The following is a 20476-nucleotide window of genomic DNA, read 5'->3' on the forward strand; positions in this document are numbered from 1 at the left end:
GTCCCCATTCTACTGTTTCAGCATGCACAGTTGTAATGGTCTTAGATGAATTCGCGCAAAAGGAACTATGTCCATTGCTGCAACCATCAACCCTACTACTTCCATGCACTGAGCTATGGAAGGACGTGGAACAGAATGAAGAACTTGACAAGCGCTTAGAAGTTTTGACTTTCTGACATCTGTCAGGAAAATCTTCATTTCTAAAGAATCTATTATTGTCCCCAAGAAAGGAACTCTTGTCGACGGAGACAGGGAACTTTTTTCTATGTTCACTTTCCATCCATGAGATCTGAGAAAGGCCAGAACGATGTCTGTGTGAGTCTTTGCCTTTGAAAGAGACGACGCTTGTATCAGAATGTCGTCCAAGTAAGGTGCCACTGCAATGCCCCTTGGTCTTAGAACCGCTAGAAGGGACCCGAGTACCTTTGTGAAAATCCTTGGAGCAGTGGCTAGCCCGAATGGGAGAGCCACAAACTGGTAATGTTTGTCCAGAAAGGCGAACCTTAGGAACTGATGATGATCTTTGTGGATAGGAATATGTAGATACGCATCCTTTAGATCCACGGTAGTCATAAATTGACCCTCCTGGATTGTAGGTAAAATCGTTCGAATGGTTTCCATTTTGAACGATGGCACTCTGAGAAATTTGTTTAGGATCTTTAAATCCAGAATTGGTCTGAAGGTTCCCTCTTTTTTGGGAACCACAAACAGATTTGAGTAAAACCCCATTCCTTGTTCCACGGTTGGAACTGGGTGTATCACTCCCATTTTTAACAGGTCTTCTACACAATGTAAGAATGCCTGTCTCTTTATTTGGTTTGAAGATAAGTGAGACATGTGGAACCTTCCCCTTGGGGGTAGTTCCTTGAATTCCAGAAGATAACCATGAGAAACTATTTCTAGTGCCCAGGGGTCCTGAACATCTCTTGCCCAAGCCTGAGCGAAGAGAGAGAGTCTGCCCCCTACTAGATCCGGTCCCGGATCGGGGGCTACTCCTTCATGCTGTTTTGTTAGCAGCAGCAGGTTTCTTGGCCTGCTTACCCTTGTTCCAGCCTTGCATCGGTTTCCAAGCTGGTTTGGTTTGCGAAGCATTACCCTCTTGTCTAGAGGCTGCAGAGTTGGAGGCCGGTCCGTTCCTGAAATTGCAAAAGGAACGAAAATTAGACTTATTCTTGGCTTTGAAAGGCCTATCTTGTGGGAGGGCGTGGCCCTTACCCCCAGTGATGTCTGAGATAATCTCTTTCAATTCTGGCCCAAAAAGAGTTTTACCCTTGAAAGGGATATTAAGCAATTTTGTCTTGGAAGATACATCCGCTGACCAAGACTTTAGCCAGAGCGCTCTGCGCGCCACAATTGCAAACCCAGAATTTTTCGCCGCTAATCTAGCTAACTGCAAAGCGGCATCTAAAATAAAGGAATTAGCTAACTTAAGTGCGTGAACTCTGTCCATAACCTCCTCATACGGAGTCTCTCTACTGAGCGACTTTTCTAGTTCCTCGAACCAGAACCACGCTGCTGTAGTGACAGGAATGATGCACGAAATAGGTTGCAGGAGGTAACCTTGCTGTACAAAAATCTTTTTAAGCAAACCCTCCAATTTTTTATCCATAGGATCTTTGAAAGCACAATTATCCTCGATAGGAATAGTAGTGCGCTTGGCTAGTGTAGAAACTGCCCCCTCGACCTCAGGGACTGTCTGCCATAAGTCCTTTCTGGGGTCGACCATAGGAAATAAATATAGGAGGGGGAACAAAAGGTATGCCGGGCTTCTCCCACTCCTTATTCACTATGTCCGCCACCCGCTTGGGTATAGGAAAAGCGTCGGGGTGCACAGGAACCTCTAGGAACTTGTCCATCTTGCACAATTTTTCTGGAATGACCAGGTTGTCACAATCATCCAGAGTAGATAACACCTCCTTAAGCAGTGCGCGGAGATGCTCTAATTTAAATTTAAATGTCACAACATCAGGTTCTGCCTGTTGAGAAATTCTACCTGAATCTGAAATTTCCCCATCTGACAAAACCTCCCTCATGGCCCCTTCAGATTGGTGTGAGGGTATGACAGAGCAATTATCATCAGCGCCCTCCTGCTCTACAGTGTTTAAAACAGAGCAATCGCGCTTTCTCTGATATGCAGGCATTTTGGATAAAATATTTGCTATGGAGTTATCCATTACTGCCGTCAATTGTTGCATAGTAATAAGCATTGGCGCGCTAGAAGTACTAGGGGTCTCCTGCGTGGGCAAAACTGGTGTAGACACAGAAGGAGATGATGTAGAACTATGTCTACTCCCTTCATCTGATGAATCATCTTGGGCAACTTTACTATCTGTGGCAGTACTGTCCTTACTTTGTTTGGACGCTATGGCACAATTATCACACAATTTTGAAGGGGGAGACACATTGGCTTCCATACATACAGAACATAGTTTATCTGAAGGCACAGACATGTTAAACAGGCTTAAACTTGTCAATAAAGTACAAAAAACGTTTTTAAACAAAACCGTTACTGTCACTTTAAATTTTAAACAGTGCACACTTTATTACTGAATATGTGAAAAACTATGAAGGAATTGTTCAAACTTAACCAAATTTTCACCACAGTGTCTTAAAGCATTCAAAGCATTGCACACTAAATTTGAGACCTTTAACCCTTAAAATGAAGAAACCGGAGCCGGTTACAGTTTTAACCCCTCTACAGTCCCAGCTACAGCCTTTGCTGCGACTTTACCAAACCCAGGGGGTATACGATACCAAATGAAGCCTTCTAGGAACCTTTTCAACAACTTTCAGACCCACACACATGCAGCTGCATGTCCTGCTCTCAAAAGTAACTGTGCAGTAATGGCGCGAAAATGAGGCTCAGCCTACTACAGGGAAGGCCCTTCCTGACTGAAAAGGTGTCTAAACCAGTGCCTGACGTTAAAAAAACGTTCCCCAAAGTTTATAAGTGTGAATATCAACATCAAGCTTTATAAAATGCCCAAATAAAGCAATTGATCTTGCCCATAAAAGTGTCTACCAGTTTTATAGCCCATATTAAGCCCTTTATTCTGTTTGAGACTAAGAAAATGGCTTACCGGTCCCCATGAGGGGAAATGACAGCCTTCCAGCATTACACAGTCTTGTTGGAAAAATGGCTAGTCATACCTTAAGCAGAAAAGTCTGCTAACTGTTTCCCCCAACTAAAGTTATTTCATCTCAACAGTCCTCTGTGGAAACAGCAAACGATTTTAGTTACTGCTGCTAAAATCATATTCCTCTCACAAACAGAACTCTTCATCTTTTTCTGTTTCAGAGTAAACAGTACATACCAGCACTATTTTAAAATAACAAACTCTTGATAGTAGAATAAAAAACTACAACTAAACACCACATACTCTTCACCATCTCCGTGGAGATGTTGCCTGTGCAACGGCAAAGAAAATGACTGGGGTGGGCGGAGCCTAGGAGGGACTATATGGACAGCTTTTGCTGTACTCTTTGCCATTTCCTGTTGGGGAAGAGATATTCCCACAAGTTATGGATGACGCCGTGGACTGGACACACCAATGTTGGAGAAATGTGACATGTTTCTATAATAACACTCAGTTAAGTCAGTATGAATGAGGATTGTCATATTTATTGCACAAATTGGCAATATTGTTTTTAAAAAAAATTAATGAAGTGTGTCATACTTCCTTAAAAATGAATGAGGTGTCATATTTGATGCAAAAAGTGGAAGGGTGTCATAAAGAAATTAAGGGTGTCATATTGTAATTTGTATGATAAAATAAAAAAATCAATGAGGGGGTGCCATACTGACTTAAGAAATTAATTAAGGGTGTCATGTTTGTAGAAAATTAATGAAGTGTGTTATACTACCTTAAAAATGAATGAGGTGTCATATTTGTTGGGAAAAAAAGTCATTTTTGGTTTCGGTTTTCGGCCAAGGGCATCCTGAATTTTCGGTTTCGGTCCACAATTTTCATTTCGGTGCATCCCTAATTTAAAATGGCCAAACCTATTTTGGCCACACATGAGCATGATCAAGACAGTTTCCTGCATAGAAACTTGACACATCTTATCTCCATGCAGAATGCCTGGAGGATCCAATGCCGGATTCTTATTTTAATGGCCTGGGTGTCTCCTCTCTTGGATCATTGAGACCCAGTGCTCTGGAGGCGGACACCCACACCGAGATCTACGTGTCAATGGAGACCTACCTGACAGAATTGATGGCACTTGCTTCCGATTTACTCGCTGTACTTTACTACTCAAATTGGAACTTGACCTGTGTGCCTTTGGGACCAACTTGGTTAGAGGAGGAGTGGTATGTGGAGAGTCTTCATGAATGGAGCAGAGTCAGAGCATTACGGATCAATTCCAATTCCACCTCCTTTGCATCCAATATTTTGTACTCTGTACAATATATGAAAGGGGCTCTCCATTTTTCATTCTCAAGCATCTATATGATAAGAGTCCCTAAGCTCCTTCTCTGGTATTTTTCTGAAAGACATAAATCCTATATATCTGCAAAAACACTGAGCGTGTGGTTGAAATAAGGTATTGGCTGAGCACGTTTGGACGATCTTATTGAATGCTATAGTTATTGTTTGTGACTTTGGTCAAATTAAAAGCCACCCACTGTAAATATAAGGCTTTTCTGTCTTTAATTATCTACTATAACGATGTTTGACTGCAATAGACTTCCCCTGTATTTTGATAGGAATTAATCACTTATTCAAGTTTTAGCCCTGTTGGCTGCCAATTTTATGCTCTAATATAGGTTTTCTTTTCTCACTCCATTGGAATATGTTGATGGTTTAACCTAATCTACTCCTTACATATAACTAGATACAAATTCACAAACAAACTTTACAAATAAAAATAAAAACTAGCTATGTTCTAGCTAGTTGCTGAAACATTGGGATTTCTACTCAGGCATAATCATGAGTATAAGAATTCATAGATTCTCTATGTAATGTGATTTATTGCTTATGTCCTCTTGATAAGTTATTTCATAGACCACGTCTATATTGCTTTGATGTATCAGATATTAGATTAAGTAAACCTGACCTTTTCTTTACATGAGATCATGCATAATCCCTAGCTAATGATTATTCTTGACATAACAAAAGATATAATTAACCTCAGAGTATACTTACCTTGTGGGAAACACATGTAATGTGTCGGCAGTGCTCAGGAGAATCATCTTTTTTTTTTTTCATTTTTATACTACATACTGTGGTTTTTAAAGCTATGTTAGCACACATACATTTATAGAGTGAGATGTTAACCGCATGTTTAGACTTGGTTGTAAGGTTTTGTTTTCTTTTTCTTTGCTTTTTTTCTTTAGTTTAGAAAATGAGGAATATAGATTTTTTTAATTAGAGGAAATATGTTGTTTTACCTATGTCACAAACTATTATTTTTCATGTTATTTAACTATCTTATGCTTGTTACATGTCCTACATGTAACAAGCATAAGATAGGTAAAACAACATATTTCCTCTAATTAAAATTTTTTTCCTACATGTTCATTTATCTCTTCATATAGATATAGGTCAATTGTATTATAAGCTCATATCTCACTTAGAACTTAGATCTCATTGCTACTGTTATGGGCAAATATGATCTAGTACTTGTCTTTTATTGAAGCTCTTATGTATAAGGGTGAGGGAGAGAGCTGTTTGGGAGGGATTAGGTAGTGATCAACGAGTGGGAGGTGTCAGGTGGGAGGGTAATCTCTACTCTGGATCAAAAATGAACTTTACAAACTGCCGGATTAACCTCTTCACTGCCAGGAATACTAGAAGTGTGGTGCGCAGCTGCAATCAATGGCATTCTAATTGCCAAAAAGCAATGGCAAAGCCATGCATGTCTGCCATTTCTAAACAAAGGGGATCCCAGAGAAGCTTTTACAACCATTTGTCATATGTCTGCAATAGTTGTGTGTAAATAATTTCAGTGAGAAACCAAAAGTTTGTGATATAGTTTAAACATTTTTTTTTATATGATCGTATCTGGCACCCAAATGGTGGCATCAATTATACCAAAATGGGCCTAGATCAATACCTTGGGTTATCTACTTTAAAAAATATATTGTTTTCATAGGTAAATTTAAAAGCTCAATTTCTGTTTAAATAGAGTGATAGCAATAATGCTAAACATTCTCCAGTCATTTGTGCAAGTTTTTCTCTGAAATTCCTATAGCAAAGGGTTTAATTGTGCTACACATAAAGATCTGGCTTTGTGCACAGGTCTAAAAATGACATGTGTAAACAGCATTACCTTATCTTTCTTGTGTTTACGTTCTTTTTTCATTTTGTGCTTCTCTTTATGCTTCTTTTGTTTCTGCTTTTTAAAGGACTCCTCTGCATTTAGTAAGGGCTCAGCATTGGATATCCCAGTAGATGCTGCAAGGGAAAGAACACACAATGAGCTGTGTAGTTGTGTCACTGCATCTAAGAAGCAGAAGTTTAATATTAACAAACAGAAAGAAAGGTTAATAAGGTTAAGAAAGCTTATTCCTTTAATGATAGGTACAGCATAAGTATACGTATTACTGGATTATCTTTTATTAAGACATTTTTATTAAAAGGACATGAAACCCAAATTTTTTCTTTATGATTCCAATTGAGCATACAATTTTAAACTACTTTCCAATTTGAAACTATTATCTAATTTGCTTCATTCGCTTGGTATCCTTTGCTGAAGAAGGAACATTGCACTGGGAGGTAGTTGAGCACATTTGCTGAGCCAATGACAAGAAGCAACATAATTTATGCTTACCTGATAAATTCCTTTCTTCTGTAGTGTGATCAGTCCACGGGTCATCATTACTTCTGGGATATTACTCCTCCCCAACAGGAAGTGCAAGAGGATTCACCCAGCAGAGCTGCATATAGCTCCTCCCCTCTACGTCACTCCCAGTCATTCGACCAAGGACCAACGAGAAAGGAAAAGCCAAGGGTGAAGTGGTGACTGGAGTATAAATTAAAAAATATTTACCTGCCTTAAAAACAGGGCGGGCCGTGGACTGATCACACTACAGAAGAAAGGAATTTATCAGGTAAGCATAAATTATGTTTTCTTCTGTTAAGTGTGATCAGTCCACGGGTCATCATTACTTCTGGGATACCAATACCAAAGCAAAAGTACACGGATGACGGGAGGGATAGGCAGGCTCTTTATACAGAAGGAACCACTGCCTGAAGAACCTTTCTCCCAAAAATAGCCTCCGATGAAGCAAAAGTGTCAAATTTGTAAAATTTGGAAAAAGTATGAAGCGAAGACCAAGTTGCAGCCTTGCAAATCTGTTCAACAGAGGCCTCATTCTTGAAGGCCCAAGTGGAAGCCACAGCTCTAGTAGAATGAGCTGTAATTCTTTCAGGAGGCTGCTGTCCAGCAGTCTCATAAGCTAAACGAATTATGCTACGAAGCCAAAAAGAAAGAGAGGTAGCGGAAGCTTTTTGACCTCTCCTCTGCCCAGAGTAAATGACAAACAGAGAAGACGTTTGTCGAAATTCCTTAGTTGCCTGTAAGTAAAATTTTAGAGCACGGACTACATCCAGGTTGTGCAGTAGACGTTCCTTCTTTGAAGAAGGATTTGGGCATAAAGAAGGAACAACAATCTCTTGATTGATATTCCTGTTAGTAACTACCTTAGGTAAGAACCCAGGTTTAGTACGCAGGACTACCTTATCCGAATGAAAAATCAAATAAGGAGAATCACAATGTAAGGCTGATAATTCAGAGACTCTTCGAGCCGAGGAAATAGCCATTAAAAATAGAACTTTCCAAGATAACAACTTTATATCAATGGAATGAAGGGGTTCATACGGAACGCCCTGAAAAACATTAAGAACAAGGTTTAAACTCCATGGTGGAGCAACAGTTTTAAACACAGGCTTAATCCTGGTCAAAGCCTGACAAAAAGCCTGGACGTCAGGAACTTCTGACAGACGTTTGTGTAACAGAATGGACAGAGCTGAGATCTGTCCCTTTAATGAACTAGCAGATAAACCCTTTTCTAAACCTTCTTGTAGAAAAGACAATATCCTAGGAATCCTAACCTTACTCTAAGAGTAACCTTTGGATTCACACCAATATAGGTATTTACGCCATATCTTATGGTAAATCTTTCTGGTAACAGGTTTCCTAGCCTGTATTAAGGTATCAATAACTGACTCAGAAAACCCACGTCTTGATAAAATCAAGCGTTCAATTTCCAAGCAGTCAGCTTCAGAGAAGTTAGATTTTGATGTTTGAAGGGACCCTGTATCAGAAGGTCCTGTTTCAGAGGTAGAGACCAAGGTGGACAGGATGACATGTCCACCAGGTCTGCATACCAAGTCCTGCGTGGCCACGCAGGTGCTATTAGAATCACTGATGCTCTCTCTTGTTTGATTCTGGCAATCAATCGCGGAAGCAACGGGAAGGGTGGAAACACGTAAGCCATCCTGAAGTCCCAAGGTGCTGTCAGAGCATCTATCAGGACTGCTCCTGGATCCCTGGATCTGGACCCGTAACGAGGAAGCTTGGCGTTCTGTCGAGACGCCATGAGATCTATCTCTGGTTTGCCCCAACGTCGAAGTATTTGGGCAAAGACCTCCGGATGAAGTTCCCACTCCCCCGGATGAAAAGTCAGACGACTTAAGAAATCCGCCTCCCAGTTCTCCACTCCCGGGATGTGGATTGCTGACAGGTGGCAAGAGTGAGACTCTGCCCAGAGAATTATCTTTGATACTTCCATCATAGCTAGGGAGCTTCTTGTCCCTCCCTGATGGTTGATGTAAGCTACAGTCGTGATGTTGTCCGACTGAAACCTGATGAACCCCCGAGTTGTCAACTGGGGCCAAGCCAGGAGGGCATTGAGAACTGCTCTCAATTCCAGAATGTTTATTGGCAAGAGACTCTCCTCCTGACTCCATTGTCCCTGAGCCTTCAGAGAATTCCAGACGGCACCCCAACCTAGAAGGCTGGCGTCTGTTGTTACAATTGTCCAGTCTGGTCTGCTGAATGGCATCCCCCTGGACAGATGTGGCCGAGAAAGCCACCATAGAAGAGAATTTCTGGTCTCTTGATCCAGATTCAGAGAAGGGGATAAGTCTGAGTAATCCCCATTCCACTGACTTAGCATGCACAGTTGCAGTGGTCTGAGGTGTAAGCGTGCAAAGGGTACTATGTCCATTGCCGCTACCATTAAGCCGATTCCCTCCATGCATTGAGCCACTGACGGGTGTTGAATGGAATGAAGGGTGCGGCAAGCACTTTGAAGTCTTGTTAGCCTGTCCTCTGTCAGGTAAATCTTCATTTCTACAGAATCTATAAGAGTCCCCAGGAAGGGAACTCTTGTGAGTGGAACGAGTGAACTTTTCTTTTCGTTCACCTTCCATCCATGTGAACTTAGAAATGCCAGCACTAACTCTGTATGAGACTTGGCAGTTTGAAAGCTTGAAGCTTGTATCAGAATGTCGTCTAGGTATGGAGCTACCGAGATTCCCCGCGGTCTTAGTACCGCCAGAAGAGCACCCAGAACCTTTGTGAAGATTCTTGGAGCTGTAGCCAATCCGAATGGAAGAGCCACAAACTGGTAATGCCTGTCTAGGAAGGCAAACCTTAGGTACCGATAATGATCTTTGTGAATCGGTATGTGAAGGTAAGTATCTTTTAAATCTACAGTGGTCATGTACTGACCCTCTTGGATCATAGGTAAAATTGTCCGAATAGTCTCCATCTTGAACGATGGAACTCTTAGGAATTTGTTTAGGATCTTTAAGTCCAGGATTGGTCTGAAAGTTCCCTCTTTTTTGGGAACCACAAACAGATTTGAGTAAAACCCCTGTCCCTGTTCCGATCGTGGAACTGGATGGATTACTCCCATTAACAAGAGTTCTTGTACGCAGCGTAGAAACGCCTCTTTCTTTGTCTGGATTGTTGACAATCTTGACAGATGAAATCTCTCTCTTGGAGGAGAGTATTTGAAGTCCAGAAGGTATCCCTGAGATATTATCTCTAGCGCCCAGGGATCCTGAACATCTCTTGCCCAAGCCTGGGCGAAGAGAGAAAGTCTGCCCCCCACTAGATCCGATCCCAGATCGGGGGCCCTCAATTCATGCTGTCTTAGGGGCAGCAGCAGGTTTCCTAGTCTGCTTGCCCTTGTTCCAGGACTGGTTAGGTTTCCAGCCTTGTCTGTAGCGAGCAACAGCTCCTTCCTGTTTTGGTGCAGAGGAAGTTGATGCTGCTCCAGCTTTGAAATTACGAAAGGAACGAAAATTAGACTGTCTAGTCTTGGCTTTGGCTTTGTCCTGAGGCAGGGCATGGCCTTTACCTCCTGTAATGTCAGCGATAATCTCTTTCAACCCGGGCCCGAATAAGGTCTGCCCTTTGAAAGGTATATTAAGCAATTTAGACTTAGAAGTAACATCAGCTGACCAGGATTTTAGCCACAGCGCCCTGCGTGCCTGAATGGCGAATCCTGAATTCTTCGCCGTAAGTTTAGTAAGATGTACTACGGCCTCCGAAATGAATGAATTAGCTAGTTTAAGGACTCTAAGCCTGTCCGTAATGTCGTCCAGAGTAGCTGAACCAATGTTCTCTTCCAGAGACTCAATCCAGAATGCCGCTGCAGCCGTGATCGGCGCAATGCATGCAAGGGGTTGCAATATAAAACCTTGTTGAACAAACATTTTCTTAAGGTAACCCTCTAATTTTTTATCCATTGGATCTGAAAAAGCACAGCTATCCTCCACCGGGATAGTGGTACGCTTAGCTAAGGTAGAAACTGCTCCCTCCACCTTAGGGACCGTTTGCCATAAGTCCCTTGTGGTGGCGTCTATTGGAAACATTTTTCTAAATATCGGAGGGGGTGAGAACGGCACACCGGGTCTATCCCACTCCTTAGTAACAATTTCAGTAAGTCTCTTAGGTATAGGAAAAACCTCAGTACTCGTCGGTACCGCAAAATATTTATCCAACCTACACATTTTCTCTGGTATTGCAACTGTGTTACAATCATTCAGAGCCGCTAACACCTCCCCTAGTAATACACGGAGGTTTTCCAGTTTAAATTTAAAATTTGAAATATCTGAATCCAGTCTGTTTGGATCAGAACCGTCACCCACAGAATGAAGTTCTCCGTCCTCATGTTCTGCCACCTGTGACGCAGTGTCTGACATGGCCCTAATATTATCAGCGCACTCTGTTCTCACCCCAGAGTGATCACGCTTACCTCTTAGTTCTGGTAATTTAGCCAAAACCTCAGTCATAACAGTAGCCATATCCTGTAATGTGATTTGTAATGGCCGCCCAGATGTACTCGGCGCTACAATATCACGCACCTCCCTCTGAGCGGGAGATGTAGGTACTGACACGTGAGGCGAGTTAGTCGGCATAACTCTCCCCTCGTTGTTTGGTGAAATTTGTTCAATTTGTACAGATTGACTTTTATTTAAAGTAGCATCAATACAGTTAGTACATACATTTCTATTGGGCTCCACTTTGGCATTGCAACAAATGACACAGGTATCATCCTCTGAATCAGACATGTTTAACACACTAGCAAATAAACTTGCAACTTGGAAATACAATTCAATTAGAATAATATTAAAACGTACTGTGCCTTTAAGAAGCACAGAAGATCTATGACAGTTGAAAATTAATAAATTGAAACAGTTATAGCCTCAATCCTTGTAAACAACACAACTTTAGCAAAGGTTTAATCCCATTAGCAAAGATAACAAATTCTGAAAGCAGGAAACAAATTACAGAATAAACGTTTTTTATCTCAGTCAAACTATAATTCTCACAGCTCTGCTGAGAGAAATTACCTCCCTCAAAATAAGTTTTGAAGACCCCTGAGCTCTGTAGAGATGAACCGGATCATGCAGGGAATACAATGAGTTGCTGACTGAAATATTTGATGCAGTAAAAGCGCCAAAAAAACGGCCCCTCCCCCTCACACACAGCAGTGAGGGAGAACAGAAACTGTCAGAAAAACAGATTAAGCAACTGCCAAGTGGAAAAATAGTGCCCAAACATTTATTCACTCAGTACCTCAGTAAATGAAAACGATTTTACATTCCAGCAAAAACGTTAAACATAATCTCTAGTTATTAAACAGCTTTATGTATTTCTTACAGTGTAATTCTAGTGAAGTACCATTCCCCAGAATACTGAAGTGTAAAGTATACATACATGACATTATATCGGTATGGCAGGATTTTCTCATCAATTCCATTGTCAGAAAATAAAAACTGCTACATACCTCTATGCAGATTCATCTGCCCGCTGTCCCCTGATCTGAAGTTTACCTCTCCTCAGATGGCCGAGAAACAGCAATATGATCTTAACTACTCCGGCTAAAATCATAACAAAAACTCTGGTAGATTCTTCTTCAAACTCTGCCAGAGAGATAATAACACACTCAGGTGCTATTTTAAAATAACAAACTTTTGATTGAAGATATAAAACTAAGTATAATCACCATAGTCCTCTCACACATCCTATCTAGTCGTTGGGTGCAAGAGAATGACTGGGAGTGACGTAGAGGGGAGGAGCTATATGCAGCTCTGCTGGGTGAATCCTCTTGCACTTCCTGTTGGGGAGGAGTAATATCCCAGAAGTAATGATGACCCGTGGACTGATCACACTTAACAGAAGAAATATACGTGCAATAAAATGAAAACTTGTTTAAAACTGTATGCTCTCTCTGAACCATGACAGTTTCATTTTGACCTTACTGTCCCTTTAAACTAAACAGGTATGAAATAAAATCACTACTAGGAAGTGGCTGTAAACTGAATAAACTTACTTGAAGGCAATGCTGGGGGCAGCTTGGGACCAAATTCTTCCTCTATGCCCATTTGTTTTTGAGTGTCCCTTACTTCTGGTAGTGTAAAGGGCGCAGGCTCATTTGCTGGTGTGGCAGGCTCTGTGAGGACAATGCAGATTTATTTTATTAACCTTAAACAAGGGAAAATAAACATTTAATCCAGGACACCACACCTCTGTCTATGGGAATTTGATCTCTGCCTACCTGTGATTTATTTTTTTGAGGTTCAAGCATGGCAAAACACAAAATAAAAGCACTTACAATGTTACAATTACATTACTCATACAATTGTCTCGGACAAAAATAAATTAGAAAAGTAACACATATTTCTTAGGTACGTGTCCAATACAATTGAAGGACTAGTAGTCAATCGAGAGAAAATATCATAAGAAGTTCCTCTAATAAACTAAAGAGGTCACTATCATCAACTAAATATTGTGGGTAATATCAGGGGTTGGATAATAATAGGAAAGGGCCACTTATGGACCCAAACTATGAGCTAGTTATACAGTTTGGAAATAATCTTATTAAAAATAAGAAAGCAACACATTAAAGTAACTAAAAGGTGATAAACGTATATAGGTTTGTCATGTGCCTTATTGTAATCTCATGAAAACCGTATATAAACCAATCTTGTCCTCTGATAGGTCATTTAAAAACACCTATTAGATTCCCCCTTAAACATATTAATCTACAAAAATCCTAAAGTGAGAAACTTCCTAGAATGGAAAAAAAGAGGCGCCAATCGGGTGATAACGTTTGAAAAAAAATCCTAAAGACATTAAGAGAACATGAAACTAAATTTATTTCAGGCCCCCCAAAGAGCGTACCATTTTTAACATTTACTCCTATTATTAAATTTGTTTAATTTTATTGGTATCCCTGTGGTGAAAGCACAGAAATGCACTACTGGGAGCTATCTGAACACAACTGGTGAGCCAATGAGAAGAAGCATATATGTGCATCCACCAATCAGCAATTAGTTCCCAGTAGTGCACGGCTGCTCCTGAGCCTACCTAGGTATACCTTTTTAACAAAGGATAAAATGATGCAAATTGGATAATAGAAGTAAACTGAAATGTAGTTTAAAAGTGCATGTCTAACTTGAATAATTTAAGTCTACTTTTTACTTTACTGTCCCTTTAACGGCAACAGAAAATGTATAAAGCTTTTCAGCTGTAATTGTACCTATCTTTAAATATGATCCAATAGTTACATACATTGGAAGACTTGACATTTCATTCTAATTCCTACAAACTTAAAAATACAACCCAGTGGTTCAGTTTATAGGAAATGAAAAACATAATTTATGTAAGAACTTACCTGATAAATTCATTTCTTTCATATTAGCAAGAGTCCATGAGCTAGTGACGTATGGGATATACATTCCTACCAGGAGGGGCAAAGTTTCCCAAACCTCAAAATGCCTATAAATACACCCCTCACCACACCCACAAATCAGTTTAACGAATAGCCAAGAAGTGGGGTGATAAGAAAAAAGTGCGAAAGCATATAAAATAAGGAATTAGAATAATTGTGCTTTATACAAAAAAATCATAACCACCTCAAAAAAGGGTGGGCCTCATGGACTCTTGCTAATATGAAAGAAATGAATTTATCAGGTAAGTTCTTACATAAATTATGTTTTCTTTCATGTAATTAGCAAGAGTCCATGAGCTAGTGACGTATGGGATAATGAATACCCAAGATGTGGATCTTCCACGCAAGAGTCACTAGAGAGGGAGGGATAAAATAAAGACAGCCAATTCCGCTGAAAAGTAATCCACACCCCAAAATAAAGTTTAAATCTTATAATGAAAAAAACTGAAATTATAAGCAGAAGAATCAAACTGAAACAGCTGCCTGAAGTACTTTTCTACCAAAAACTGCTTCAGAAGAAGAAAACACATCAAAATGGTAGAATTTAGTAAAAGTATGCAAAGAAGACCAAGTTGCTGCTTTGCAAATCTGATTAACCGAAGCTTCATTCCTAAATGCCCAGGAAGTAGAGACTGACCTAGTCGAATGAGCTGTAATCCTTTGAGGCAGAGTTCTACCCGACTCGATATAAGCATGATGAATCAAGGATTTTAACCAAGATGCCAAAGAAATGGCAGAAGCCTTTTGACCTTTCCTAGAACCAGAAAAGATAACAAATAGACTAGAAGTCTTTCGGAAATCTTTAGTAGCTTCAACATAATATTTCAAAACTCTAACTACATCCAAAGAATGCAACAATCTTTCCTTAGAGTTCTTAGGATTAGGACACAATGAAGGAACCACAATTTCTCTACTAATGTTGTTAGAATTCACAACCTTAGGTAAAAATTTAAATGAAGTTCGCAAAACCGCCTTATCCTGATGAAAAATCAGAAAAGGAGACTCACAAGAAAGAGCAGATAATTCAGAAACTCTTCTAGCAGAAGAGATGGCCAAAAGAAACAAAACTTTCCAAGAAAGTAATTTAATATCCAGCGAATGCATAGGTTCAAACGGAGGAGCTTGAAGAGCCCCCAGAACCAAATTCAAACTCCAAGGAGGAGAAATTGACTTAATGACAGGTTTTATACGAACCAAAGCCTGTACAAAACAATGAATATCAGGAAGATTAGCAATCTTTCTGTGAAAAAGAACAGAAAGAGCAGAGATTTGTCCTTTCAAGGAACTTGCAGACAAACCTTTATCCGAACCATCCTGAAGAAACTGTAAAATTCTAGGAATTCTAAAAGAATGCCAAGAAAAATGATGAGAAGAACACCAAGAAATGTAAGTCTTCCAGACTCGATAATATATCTTCCTAGACACAGATTTACGAGCCTGTAACATAGTATTAATGACGGAGTCAGAGAAACCTCTATGACTGAGAATCAAGCGTTCAATCTCCATACCTTCAAATTTAAGGATTTGAGATCCTGATGGAAAAAAGGACCTTGCGATAGAAGGTCTGGTCTTAACGGAAGAGTCCACAGTTGGCAAGTAGCCATCCGAACAAGATCCGCATACCAAAACCTGTGAGGCCATGCTGGAGCCACCAGCAGAACAGACGAACGCTCCTTTAGAATCTTGGAAATCACTCTTGGAAGAAGAACTAGAGGCGGAAAGATATAAGCAGGATGATACTTCCAAGGAAGTGACAATGCATCCACTGCTTCCGCCTGAGGATCCCTGGATCTGGACAGATACCTGGGAAGCTTCTTGTTTAGATGAGAAGCCATCAGATCTATTTCTGGAAGTCCCCACATTTGAACAATCTGAAGAAATACCTCTGGGTGAAGAGACCATTCGCCCGGATGTAATGTTTGGCGACTGAGATAATCCGCTTCCCAATTGTCTATACCTGGGATATGAACCGCAGAAATTAGACAGGAGCTGGATTCCGCCCATACAAGTATTCGAGATACTTCTTTCATAGCCAGAGGACTGTGAGTCCCTCCTTGATGATTGACATATGCCACGGTTGTGACATTGTCTGTCTGAAAACAAATGAACGACTCTCTCTTTAGAAGAGGCCACGACTGAAGAGCTCTGAAAATCGCACGGAGTTCCAAAATGTTGATTGGTAATCTCGCCTCCTGAGATTCCCAAACCCCTTGTGCTGTCAGAGACCCCCATACAGCTCCCCAACCTGTCAGACTTGCATCTGTTGAGATCACAGTCCAGGTCGGAAGAACAAAAGAAGCCCCCTGAACTAAACGATGATGGTCGGTCCACCACGTTAGAGAGTGTCGTACAATCGGTTTTAAAGATATTAATTGTGATATCTTTGTATAATCCTTGCACCACTGGTTCAGCATACAGAGCTGAAGATGTCGCATGTGAAAACGAGCAAAGGGGATCGCGTCCGATGCAGCAGTCATAAGACCTAGAATTTCCATGCATAAGGCTACCGAAGGGAATGATTGAGACTGAAGGTTTCGACAAGCTGAAACCAATTTTAGACGTCTCTTGTCCGTCAGTGACAGAGTCATGGACACTGAATCTATATGGAAACCTAAAAAGGTTACCCTTGTCTGAGGAATCAACAAACTCTTTGGTAAATTGATCCTCCAACAATGTTCTTGAAGAAACGACACAAGTCGATTCGTATGAGATTCTGCTAAATGTGAAGACTGAGCAAGTACCAAGATATCGTCCAAATAAGGAAATACCACAATACCCTGTTCTCTGATTACAGATAGAAGGGCACCGAGAACCTTAGTAAAAATCCTTGGAGCTGTTGCTAGGCAAAACGGCAGAGCCACAAACTGGTAATGCTTGTCTAGAAAAGAGAATCTCAGAAACTGATAGTGATCTGGATGAATCGGAATATGCAGATATGCATCCTGTAAATCTATTGTGGACATATAATGCCCTTGCTGAACAAAAGGCAGAATAGTCCTTATAGTTACCATTTTGAATGTTGGTATCCTTACATAACGATTCAATATTTTTAAATCCAGAACTGGTCTGAAGGAATTCTCCTTCTTTGGTACAATGAAGAGATTTGAGTAAAACCCCAGCCCCTGTTCCAAAACTGGAACTGGCACAATTACTCCAGCCAACTCTAGATCTGAAACACATTTCAGAAATGCTTGAGCCTTCACTGGATTTATTGGGACACGGGAAAGAAAAAAATCTTCTTGCAGGAGGCCTTATCTTGAAGCCTATTCTGTACCCTTGTGAAACAATATTCTGAATCCAAAGATTGTGAATCGAATTGATCCAAATTTCTTTTAAAAAACGTAATCTGCCCCCTACCAGCTGGGCTGGAATGAGGGCCGCACCTTCATGTGGACTTGGGAGCTGACTTTGGCTTCCTAAAAGGCTTGGATTTATTCCAGACTGGAGATGGTTTCCAAACTGATACTGCTCCTGTAGGGGAAGGATCAGGTTTTTGTTCCTTATTGTGACGAAAGGAACGAAAATGATTAGTAGACCTAAATTTACCTTTAGATTTTTTATCCTGTGGTAAAAAAGTTCCTTTCCCCCCAGTAACAGTTGAAATAATAGAATCCAACTGTGAACCAAACAATTTATTACCTTGGAAAGAAAGGGAAAGCAAAGTTGACTTAGAAGACATATCAGCATTCCAAGTTTTAAGCCATAAAGCTCTTCTAGCTAAAATAGCTAAAGACATATACCTGACATCAACCCTAATGATATCAAAGATGGCATCACAAATAAAGTTAATAGCATGTTGAAGAAGATTAACAATGCTATGAGTATTATGATCTGTTACTTGTTGTGCTAAAGCTTCCAACCAGTAAGTTGAAGCTGCAGCAACATCCGCCAAAGATATAGCAGGTCTAAGAAGATTACCTGAACATAAGTAAGCTTTTCTTAGAAAGGATTCAATTTTCCTATCTAAAGGATCCTTAAAGGAAGTACTATCTGCCGTAGGAATAGTAGTACGTTTAGCAAGAGTGGAGATAGCCCCATCAACCTTAGGGATTTTGTCCCAAAACTCTAATCTGTCAGATGGCACAGGATATAATTGCTTAAACCGTTTAGAAGGAGTAAATGAATTACCCAAATTATTCCATTCCCTAGAAATTATTTCAGAAATAGCATCAGGGACGGGAAAAACCTCTGGAATAACTACAGGAAGTTTAAAAACTGTATTCAAACGTTTAGATTTAGTATCAAGAGGACCAGGTTCCTCTATTTCTAATGCAATTAAGACTTCTTTAAGTAAAGAACGAATAAATTCCATTTTAAATAAATATGAAGATTTATCAGTATCAACCTCTAAAACAGAATCCTCTGAACTAGAAAAATCATTATCAGAATCAGAATGATGATGTTCATTTAAAAATTCATCTGAAAAATGAGAAGTTTTAAAAGGCTTTTTACGTTTACTAGAAGGGGGAATAACAGACATAGCCTTCTTAATGGATTTAGAAACAAAATCTCTTATGTTAACAGGAACACCCTGAATATTAGATGTTGATGGAACAGCAACAGGTAATGGAACATTACTAAAGGAAATCTTATCTGCATTAACAAGTTTGTCATGACATTCATTACAAACAACAGCCGGAGGAACAGTTACCATAAGTTTACAACAAATACACTTATCTTTGGTAGATCCAGCATCAGGCAGCAATTTTCCAGAAGTATCTTCTGATTCAGGGTCAATCTGAGACATCTTGCAATATGTAATAGAAAAAACAACATATAAAGCAAAATTGATCAAATCCCTTAAATGACAGTTTCAGGAATGGGAAAAAATGCCAATGAACAAGCTTCTAGCAAGCAGAAGCAAATAAATAATGAGACTTAAATAATGTGCAGACAACAATGACGCCCAGATTTTTTAGCGCCAAAAAAAGACGCCCACATTATTTGGCGCCTAAATGCTTTAAGCGCCAAAAATGACGCCACATCCGGTGACGCCGACACTTTTGGCGCAAAAACGTCAAAAAAATTACGCAACTTCCGGCGACAGGTATGACGCCGGAAATGACAAAGAAAGTTTCTTTTTTTTTTGCACCAAAAAAGTCCGCGCCAAGAATGACGCAATAAAATGAAGCATTTTCAGCCCCCGCGAGCCTAACAGCCCACAGGAAAAAAAGTCAAATTTTAAGGTAAGAAAAATTGATTATTCAAATGCATTATCCCAAATAATGAAACTGACTATCTGAAATAAGGAATGTTGAACATCCTGAATCAAGGCAAATAAATGTTTTAACACATATATTTAGAACTTTATATAAAAGTGCCCAACCATAGCTTAGAGTGTCACAAAAATAAGACTTACTTACCCCAGGACACTCATCTACATGTAGTAGAAAGCCAAACCAGTACTGAAACGAGAATCAATAGAGGTAATGGTATATATAAGACTATATCGTCGATCTGAAAAGGGAGGTAAGAGATGAATCTCTACGACCGATAACAGAGAACCTATGAAATAGACCCCGTAGAAGGAGATCATTGAATTCAAATAGGCAATACTCTCTTCACATCCCTCTGACATTCACTGCACACAGAGGAAAACCGGGCTCCAGCCTGCTGTGAAGCGCATATCAACGAAGAATCTAGCACAAACTTACTTCACCACCTCCATGGGAGGCAAAGTTTGTAAAACTGATTTGTGGGTGTGGTGAGGGGTGTATTTATAGGCATTTTGAGGTTTGGGAAACTTTGCCCCTCCTGGTAGGAATGTATATCCCATACGTCACTAGCTCATGGACTCTTGCTAATTACATGAAAGAAAAGATATTGAAAGCCTCCAGAAGAAATGAAGTACTGTAGTATTACATGCATAATTATCAATTACGTGATATGGTATATTTTGAATAACTAAAGCAGTAATTATGGGAGATTATAACTACCCCAAAATAAACTGGGCCAATGAAACTAGCAATACAGCCAAGGGTGATAGAATGTTTAAAGGGACAGTCTAGGCCAAAATAAACTTTCATGATTCAGATAGAGCATGTCATTTTAAACAATTTTCCAATTTACTTTTATCACCAATTTTGCTTTGTTCTCTTGGTATTCTTAGTTGAAAGCTTAACCTAGGAGGTTCATATGCTAATTTCTTAGACCTTGAAGCCCACCTCTTTCAGATTGCATTTTAACAGTTTTTCACCACTAGAGGGTGTTAGTTCATGTATTTCATATAGATAACACTGTGCTCGTGCACGAGAAGTTATCTGGGAGCAGGCACTGATT

At 40.0% G+C, this 20476-nt stretch overlaps 1 protein-coding gene across 1 annotated transcript in view; it reads right to left on the reverse strand.

Annotated features, from left to right (window-relative positions):
* The window catches only part of GPATCH1 (G-patch domain containing 1), a 198769-nt gene that overhangs the window by 57566 nt on the left and 120727 nt on the right, over positions 1–20476 (reverse strand). The window contains exons 17-18 of the mRNA XM_053701540.1: positions 12797–12916; positions 6274–6398 (exon numbers count right to left, since the gene is read on the reverse strand). Coding sequence (XP_053557515.1) covers positions 6274–6398; positions 12797–12916 — 245 coding nt within the window. The remainder of the gene's footprint in view (positions 1–6273; positions 6399–12796; positions 12917–20476) is intronic.

This window comes from Bombina bombina, chromosome 1 (assembly GCF_027579735.1).
Source record: "Bombina bombina isolate aBomBom1 chromosome 1, aBomBom1.pri, whole genome shotgun sequence".
NCBI lineage: Eukaryota > Metazoa > Chordata > Amphibia > Anura > Bombinatoridae > Bombina > Bombina bombina.